Here is a 10277-nt window from a genome sequence, read left to right on the forward strand (position 1 = left end):
TATAAGTATGTATATATGTGTGTGTGTGTGTGTATGTGTGTGTATACTAGCTGACGTACCCAGTAATTCCCGGGAAAGCGGGGCTTATCCCTTGGTTCCGTTCTCATAATTGTTTCGCGAATCCAATAACAACAATACAAAGTATATAGCCCTTATAACGGTTTTTGTGCATTTTCAGAGAATACTGAACTGTCTTACACAGTATTTTGTTTTTAGGAATTCCCAATAAATTATGTACTAACATGAGATTAGATACCCGATACTAAGAATTCAAATAAAGTAGCCCTGAAAAGGGTTTTAATGCGTTCCCAGAGTATATAGAACATAGGAGGAAATACTAATAAGGTATGTATGCTAAATCGTGAAGCATGTTACATAATAACAGGCTAATCAGATATGAGATAACAATTCAAAGTAAATAATTTTGATAAGGGCTTTTGTGCGTTCCCAGAGAATATTACCCTCAGAGGCGCTAGCGTTGGTATATTCGTGAATGAGTCACTTACCGAAATAAGTGGATTTATTGTTTAGGAAAATATTATTTACTTGTTTAAGGGTTGTTGGCACTCCGTCGCTTACGACGTCGAGGGTTCCAGTTGATCCGATCAACGGAACAGCCTGCTCGTGAAATTAACGTGCAAGTGGCTGAGCACTCCACTGACACGTGTTGTTTAAGGGTTGTACTGGATAAATTGCGAAAATAACTCTAACAGTTCAAATACCAAGAAATAAGCATACTCAATTTCATTTTTACCAAATAATTTAGGAAAATGAATGAGTTAAGGATCCCTATTATCGATTTTTTTCAACAATCTCAGCATGCTATGAGGTTTCCAGACATTAGTTCTACTCTCGTGTCAAGTTTCATCAAAATCGATAAAACGATGTAGGAGGAGTTAGCTAACAACTCCACAAACACACCCACAGACAGAATTTCCCACATGTGTAGTAGATATATGTAGATGTGTGCGCGCGCGCGTGTAATTTATTACAACTGAATGCTTACCTCACGACTCGAGTTTCATGCCACAATAATTTTCAGGCGAGAACTGTTACAATTCAGCTGTGGTATCGTATATATTTGTCGGTGTGGATATGGTTTAATGTTTGTCTTTGTTCCAATAGTTTACTGATTAGTTGCTATTTTTCTGCCTCTTCATTGACTATCTTTTGGTAAGAATGGTATGTTTTTTATATACTTGCTCATTTCAGAAATATTAACCTAGTTAAGACAGTGGATGACCTTCTCACGTCCGAATGTACTCGAACGGAAGATCTCACATCTGAGTGTATTAAAAATAGCTTGATACGAATACATATTCACACACACACTCACATACGCAGACACACAGGCACACGTACACACTGGCACACATACACACTGGTACACACACGCATACATGCATACATACATACATGCATACATACATACATGCATACATGTGCCGTTTATCTTGATATGAGATCACCATGTCGCGCACATATGGTGTGATGCATGTGCCTGGTGTACCCTTATCAGACAGGTAGTCATGATGGGTATATTGGGCTTCGTATATTTTACCCCAGTGTCACTTTGATGGCATGCACTGCTCTCGCATACATACATATATACATACATGTGTGTGTGTGTGTGTGTGTGTGTGTGTGTGTGTGTGAGTATACGTGCGCACAAATAATTTTTAAGAATTGTCATCTACCAATTATTAGCTTTGGGAAATATACCTATCAGAGATAAGTTTCATTTTGTAAGTCAGCTGTAGCCACTACGGAATGAACGGAATAATTTTATTGTAATAAAGTGTATGCTGTAGCGTAGCGTAGTGTTGGAGTGAATGAATAATTTTGTGAGGTAAAGTGTGAATGTGTGAAGTGGGTATGGACAGCATCATATAGACTTCGGATTCAAAAATACACAGACATACGCATATTTTTTTATATATGTATGTGTGTATGTATACATATATGCGTGCGTGCATGCATACATACATACATACATACATACATACATACATACATACATACATACATACATACATACATACATACATACATATATATATATATATATATATATATATATATATATTTGGTCATCCCATAAATAATGCTGCTTTTCTTCCTTTATTTTTCAAAATTAAGATAAGCAAAGTTGTTGTTTTTTTAATCTAAAATATACTCTCTTTCAATTTCTTCAGTGCTCTTTCATCTATCTGGTAGACTTGCAAGGCACCTCTTCCAAAATCCATTTGTCTGTAACGCAACGTACTCCTCCAATACTGTTTTGACCTTGTCTACAGAATTCGTATTTTTTCTGTCCAAATGATTTTGAAGACTACGGAATATATGATAATCAGATGGGGCAATGTCCGGCGAATATGGTTGGTGGGGTATCGTTTCCTATTCAAACTGTTCCAGCTTTTGGAATGTCGCTGTATGTGGCCGAGATTTATCCTCATGGGAGAACACCTTTCGTCTTGAAACCAAAGACGATTGTTTTTCTTCTAGTTCTGACTTAAGCTGCTCAAGCTGCTCGCAGTAGATCTCCTTTTTTATCGTTTGGTTTCGGTTTAAAAGTTCAAAACGGACTAAACCTTTCATATCCTACCAAACAGATAACAACACTTTACGAGGGTAAAAACCTTCTTTAGCCTGGGATATCGGTGTTTCTCCTTTCTCTACTCACTGTCTTCGGCGCTTGACATTTTTATAGATAACCCATTTCTTGTTACCAGTCACTATTCGGTCCAAAAATGGTTCATTTGTGAGACGTGACAGCAAACCAGAGCACACATTCACTCTCTGCGCACGATTAGACTTGTAATGTTTGTGAGAAAGACATTCACCCAATTTGCTGACTTTTTCGAAGGCACGCAGGTGTCAATGAGTGGTTGAAGGATTAAATCCAAGCTTCTCTGCTAGTTACTCAACAGTTACGATGGGATTTTGTTCCACCAGGGTTTGCAGTACGTTCTCGTTCAGCTCTACAGATCTTCCAGGACGAGGCTCGTCTTCTAGGCTGTAATTTCCGGCTCGGAATTTTTGGAACCACCGTTGAAACTGGCTTACGCTTATTGTCCGATCCCCACATACTGCATTAATATTTCTCGCATTTTCGTGCGTTGTTTCCTTTATTGAACTCAAAGCAAAATATGCCTAATATGCTCCTTTATCACTTCCATTATAGCTTTGAAAAAATAACTGTTAAAATCGAACTGCACTCTTCAAAACTTGCACTAAGAATAAGGACAAGGTAAAATTACCACCTGCTTTTATAGCAAGTTGAGGCTGGTAGTTTATCTTGTGCCCCTCCGACTTTTAGTTCATGCAATTGAAAATACTGCATTATTTACGGGATGACACAATATATACACATATTTAAATACACATATGCATACGCATGCATATATATGCATGTGTTTATATATTTATGTGTATGTAATGTAAAAGTATCTATAAATCGTGGTAAAAACAGTGGGTTACCATCCAGTATGAACTAGGCTTGTACAGAAAACACAAATGAATCGCTCATTGATAAAGTTTATTAATCAATACATCAAAAACACTTCGTCCCATATCGAGATTGGACAGAAAATTCTGATAAGATGACGTATGTGTTCTGATCAATAAGTATCCGAATTGTTGCCATAGTAACAAAGCTAAAGCACGCAGAGTAAAGCCGCTCTGCACAGATTGATCTTCAACTCTGTTGTGCATGTGCACTAAGTGTTAACATTCTAGCTCACTTCCTCTGTTTACAGCAGTGCTTGGAGGGAAGGTGTGTAACGTAAGATCGTCGCATTGACAATGACAGAGAAAGTTGGACAGAGAATCGGCGTCAAATTTTGCCAAAAGCTTGGTGATACCAGTTCAGAGGCCAATGCAAAGTTTTCAGAAAATTTTCATCATTCTCGACACAATTAAGGAGTTCCTGCGCAACTGAAACCCGAGTGTCATTTTGGTCAGCTGAAAGTTGTTTTCGCACAAACTTGGCAGACATGCGTCTCATACCCATATCTTCAGTGATAATGGACTGAACTGAACCGTAACTAATCTGCACATCCACTGATAACTTACGGATGGTGATTCGACGATTTCCCTCACAGCTGCACGTACATCTGCGATATTTTTCTCAGTTCTGTTGGTTGCAGGTCTCTCAGAATGTTCGACAATATCGACAGATTTTCGGCCATCTTGGAAACGTCTGAAACACTCGTACACTTTTGCTTAGTTCATACACTCCTCTCTATACACTTTCTACAACTTTGCGTAGGCCTCTGAGCTGGTATCGCCGTGACAAGTTTCTCTGTCATGGTCAATGACACACCTTCCTTCCAAGCACTGCTGTAAACAGAGGAAGTGAGCTAGAACCTTAAAACTTACTGCGCATGCACAGCAGAGTTCAAGGTCAATCTTTGCCTAGCGGCTGTACTCTGCGTGCTTTAGCTTTGTTACTATGGCAACAGTTCGGATACTTATTGATCAGACCTCGTATGCTATATAACTATAGTTCACAAGCATCAAATGTTGTTTATTAGAAAGAATTATGCAAAAAAATTGAGTGGGAACTGACTTGATTGTGTGTGTGTGTGTGTGTGTGTGTGTGTGTGTGTGTGTGTGTGTGTGTGTGTGTGTGTGTGTACAGAGAGAGAGAGAGAGAAAGAGAGTGAGTGAGTGAGTGAGTGAGTGAGTGAGAGAGAGAAAAAGAGATACACACGCGCATTGTAAACTATTTCAAAAGTAAAATATTGCAAATAACATCAATTTATAATTCATATAATTTTCTATTTTGACATTATTTCATGATTTCTGCAGATTTGTCAAGCGACCAAATATCTCCACGACCAAAACATCACACATCGAGATCTTAAGCTGGAGAATCTTCTCTTAGACCAAAGTAACTCAGTAAAGATTACAGATTTCAGCTTTGCCAAATTTAATTCGAAACACGATCTCAGTCGAACGTACTGTGGATCGAAATCGTACGCATCTCCAGAAATATTGACTGGAGAACCATATGATCCACATAAAGCTGATGTTTGGGCTATTGGTGCTATAATGTACATCATATGTACCGGTAAGATGCCGTTTAACGAAAACAGGGGTTTGAAAAAAATCCTTGAAGAACAAAGGAATCTTGTTTTTCCGTGGTTTAGATTTCAACTCTCCGAAAGTTTTCAAAAGTTAATATGTTGTATATTTACTTATAATTATATAAAGAGACCCTCGATTGAAGTTATACTCGAAAACGAATGGCTCAAAGAGAAAAACAGTTCACTTCAATCTCTGCCTGATAATGATAAGGATTTGTAGTGGGAAAAGGGGTTACAAATAGCATCTTCTTCCCACTCTACAAACTCCACCCCTATTATTCCACATTCGAATTCTGAACACTCCTTAATTGTTTGGGATTTATTTGTGACCATTTCTTCTCCATCCCTCTCTTCTTCTTCTTCTTCTTCTTCTTCTTCTTCTACTACTACTACTACTACTACTACTACTACTACTACTACTACTACTACTACTACTACTACTACTACTGCTACTACTACTGCTACCTCGTCTAGCTATCTAATGAGATGTTTATTTTTTTAAATAAAAACGAACAAGAACAGAAAACAAATAAAAAATAAATGGTTTATTATAATAAAAAATATGTATATTATTATTCAGTAGTCGTTTTTATCACATGCTTTCATAGCGCTACATAGCTCAGTTCTGTGTGCCTTGAGTATGTGCTATAGTTTGTTTTGTTGCTGTTATTTTTTGCAAGTGACTAATTTCAAGAGTATAAAACTATTTATGATACATTTCTAAATCACTGAGAGAGATTTATACAGTAGTAACACGATAAAGTGGTGTTATGTTGTCAACTTAACGTGACAGTTCAATGAAAGGGAAGAATACTACTGCTATTTAGCCCTAGGAAGCACCAGGAGCTTATCTCCCCCTTTGTAAACATAAGGACACAGGAAATGTGTCAAGGCCGACAGGAAGCGGTGCTTCCTAGGGTTAAATAGCAGTAGTATTCTTCCTTTTCATGGGACTGTCACATTAAGTTGACAACATACCAAAACTGTTCTCCATTATATATGAAGAAAATTAAGGCGGTGAGCTTGCAGAATCGTTAGCACGCCGGACGAAATGCTTAGCGGTATTTCGTCCGTCGCTATGTTCTGAGTTCAAATTTCACCGATATCGACTTTGCTTTTTATCCTTTCGGGACACTGGGGTCGATGTAATCGATTAGTCCCCTACCCCCGAATTTCAGGCCTTGTGCCTTCAGTAGAAAGGATTATATATGAAGAAAATTGCCATAGCAATTCACGAAATTTAGAAAACCACCGTTTTATATATGTACAATTTCGAAAGCCATTTTGCCGGGTTTAGTTCTGAATGGTAGTGAAGCTGAAACAAAAAAATCCTAACTCAGACAAAGTAGTAGTAGTAGTAGTCGTAAATATTCTTCTCTACTCTAGGCGCAAGGCCCGAAATTTTGGGGGAGGAGGCCAGTCGATTAGATCGATCCCAGTACACAACTGGTATTTAATTTATCGACTCCGAAAGGATGAAAGGCAAAGTCGACCTCGGCGGAATTTGAACTCAGAACGTAAAGACAGACGAAATACCGCAAAGCATTTCGCCCGACGTGCTAACGTTTCTTGTTTCTTATTTCTTTATTGCCCACAAGGGGCTAAACATAGAGGGGACAAACAAGGACAGACAAAGGGATTAAGTCGATTACATCGACCCCAGTGTATAACTGGTACTTAATTTATCGACCCCGAAAGGATGAAAGGCAAAGTCGACCTCGGTTGAATTTGAACTCAGAACGTAACAGCAGACGAAATACCGCGAAGCATTTCGCCCGGCGTGCTAACGTTTCCGCCAGCTCACCGCCTTAGTAGTAGTAAATATTGAAGCAAGCAGGCACCACAGATACAGCTCCCATAAATAGTAATATTTACGAAGATTACCAAAGGTTTCTTTCAAAACGTAGAGAATTTTGTTTTCAAAACGTACAGAATCTGATCAAAACGTACAGAATATTACTGAAGCCCCCAAATACAGTCAAAACGAACTTTTTATACATTTTTCTATTTGGAAAACATTTATTGAAACGTTGAATGTTTGGACATCAAAAAGAAAAATCATCTTCGCGAGGAGGTTCTCTGTTGTATCAATTTTTTTCAAATAATATTTAACAAAGTCATTCATCCGGCTCCCACGTCGTACATTCGGTATTTCGTAACAATGTTTTCGACCTCATAAGAGCATTAAGCGTAGAAGTTTTCAAGCAATTTCGATTTTTAGTTTTGATATTGTGGAAAACAGAGAAAATTCTTTCTGACGATGCAGAGGTGTGTGGTAAAGAATGAAGATTGAGCATGAAGATGTAAATAGTGGACAGCGGTACTCATCACCACATTTCTCTTGTGAAACAGCAAACCAAGATTTTTCTGGCTCGTTATATGGGATGAAAGAACAACTTTGAACCGAATAATTTCTTCGAAATCTTTTTCATCACAAAGACTTGGGAATCGCATGATAAGTGATATAATTGACCTTGGCCTTCTTTTAATTATGTTGGTTGGGTCCAAGGCCTCTAGTAATCCCAAATTGTTCTGCATATCGCTAGACGAAAACCGCACGAACATTTGATTTGAAAGACTAACAAAGAATCGTAGTATATTCTGTCGGAAAATCAACAATTCATCAGGGACAATAGTGGTAGCATTTTCGTATAAAATTCTCTCAGCTACAGCGCCAAAGTAGATACAATCTAATGGTTGGTGTGTCATTGCATTGTTGACATTAATATCATACACATTGATGACAGAAAGTAAGTCAGGTCTGATAAAATTGCTCAAAACTCCCTTCATTCCAGCGTTGATGACTCTTTTAAGCTTATACATCCGATAGCCTTCGGCCTGGAATTCCAGATCAAGTTTATTAACGTCGTTTAAAATGAAAGAGAGAAATGTTAAATACATCTTTATAAGAGGATTCTTCATTTCAGTGAGAATTCGTCGAGCCGTAATCGGACACCCACCCTCTAATGTTGCTTGTGTGAAATATGCCAGCAATGTCGGCCACTGCTCTAAAATGCGCTGCACAACTTGCTTGAGAGGCAGCCATCTAGTGCAACTTGCATGCAGGATTTTGTGAGTATCAATTGAAGCTATTTTCTGCAAATCTTTGAATTCATTGATACGTTTAGAACTGTGACTAAAGTATGCATAAATACTTCTTATCAATTCTTCGACAGAATTCGGTAATTCATTGCACACGTTTGGTGAACATAAGTGTAAAGAATGACAAACACAGGCTTGCACAAAAAGATCTGGCCTGTTCTGCTTCAACAAGTGCTGAACGCCTCTTTTGCTTCCCATCATAACATTTGCATTATCACAGGTGAAACCTATCAAATTTTCCAGAGGAATAGCGTGTTCGTTTAAAAATGATAGAAGACAGTTGTGCATACTCGTAGTACTACAATCCCGTATTTCTATAAATGTAAGAAAATCGTCGACTGCCTTTTGAATTTCAACGTCATAATATCTGGAAGCCAGGACAAGTTGTTTTAGTGTTGAAACATTAGTTGTTTCATCAATAACGAGTGAGAATTTTGATGAATGGAGTTTTTTTAATAAAGTGTTGAAGCCGTAGGGGCCAATGGCCTTAAGAAAGATGTATGTGCCTTTCGTTCGTGCACACTTTGCATCCTGGGCGATTTTAGAATCAGGACAGGCGTTTGCAACAAGGCCAGGTAAGTGGTCCAAAATCGAAATTGGGAGATTATGCTCAGCAATAAATGCTCAGTATTTTAATTCAGCAGCTGCTACTTTCTTGGAATGTGAAGAAAACGATGAGGCCTCGAAATAATTGGTCAACTTTTTTGCTTTATTTGTTTCATTTGCATTCTTGCGGTGTTTTCCTATCTGCTCATGTCGTAAAATTTGGCTCAAACTACCGGCAATTTCACACTTGCATAATATGCATTTGCCTTTAGCTGTATTGTTCTTGCCTCTCTACCAACTAGAAACTTTTTCATCGCACAACAATTTTTGCGGAAGTTTCCTATCATACGAAGCCCATCTAACCTTCTTATCTGGTACTTTAAGTTCATTATCAGAGAAATGTTCCGTTTTCAAAGTTCTATCACTTATATCTTACTCCAGTTATAGTTTTGTAAGATTTATTTGAATTAATCAAATTATTAAACACATTAAATACCGTTTAAAATCCGGGTTAAGAAATCTATGCTTGTGTTCAGACTGATACGGCAGGATTGTATAAATAAGCACTGTAAAATTGAGTCTAATTTATCAAACTTAAAAAAAAAAATAATCACTTACCTTCAGTCTGTGAGTAAACTTCTTGTGTTAAGACAGCTATGGCGTAGCAAACAGGACGTATATGCATTCACCCAAAATTACAGACGCCCTTGATCTCATTAGTCAACGCGTGCCTGCATGCAGCCGCGTTTGCGAAAGCAGACCGGACGTACTTTTATTTTTAATAAGCTCACAAACACGCATATGTGAAGAACCAATCAATCAATGCGCCAAAACCTGAATTTAAAAAACCAATAGCAGCATCACTAAAACGTACAGCAAATTCTCCTGAACGTACAAGACATCAAAATTTTGGCCAAAACGTACAGTTTTGTGCGAACGTAGTCATTGGCAGTAATTTACTGAATGAAAAAAAGTATATATAGTTTTTGTTTCAGTTTTACTAATAAAATGTTTGAAATACCTGAAGATCAATTGTATTACCTGGAGTCCTCAAACATTTTCAATTGTATATGCAGTTTTGGTAAACAATCATTCCCCGTCGTTGTTTATACAGTAAAATGGCGACCCATGAGATAGCGGGAAGAGGTGTTAGCCACAGTGGTGGTAGCAATCTCAGTATCGAACGTTCTCACAAAAAAAAAAAGGTGTTAGCAATTACAAATACAAAGACTTGCATTAAAAACAAACATTAATATTAAACAAGCGCAAACGTGACTGTGCGGCAAGTAGTTTGCTTTCTGGCCATATGGTCCCGGATTCAGTCCCACTACGTGACATTTTGAGCAGGTGTCTTCCACTATAGCCTCGGTTCCGACCAAAGCCTTGTGAGTAAATTTGGTAGACAGAAACTAAAAGCCCGTCACGCACACACAAACACACACACACACACACACACACACACACACACACACATATACATACACACGTATATGTATCTGGTGCGTGTGTGTGAGTGTGTGCATATATATATATATATAT

The 10277-nt window shown here is 37.9% G+C and overlaps 1 protein-coding gene across 3 annotated transcripts in view; it reads left to right on the top strand.

Moving 5' to 3' along the window:
- LOC106877050 (testis-specific serine/threonine-protein kinase 6) overlaps positions 1-5665 on the top strand; it is a 56721-nt gene extending 51056 nt beyond the window's left edge. Inside the window, exon 2 of one of the 3 annotated variants that reach the window (XR_008263473.1) lies at positions 4813-4946. Coding sequence is in view for 2 of the 3 variants with exons in the window: in XM_014925835.2 (XP_014781321.1) it covers positions 4813-5310 (498 nt within the window). In the remaining variant the exon portion in view is untranslated. Of the gene's footprint in view, positions 1-4812 lie in introns of all 3 variants that reach the window. The other 2 variants (XM_014925836.2, XM_014925835.2) reach the window with 2 other exon arrangements.
- Positions 5666-10277: the final 4612 nt, after the last annotated feature.

Source organism: Octopus bimaculoides, chromosome 2 (assembly GCF_001194135.2).
Source record: "Octopus bimaculoides isolate UCB-OBI-ISO-001 chromosome 2, ASM119413v2, whole genome shotgun sequence".
Lineage (NCBI taxonomy): Eukaryota > Metazoa > Mollusca > Cephalopoda > Octopoda > Octopodidae > Octopus > Octopus bimaculoides.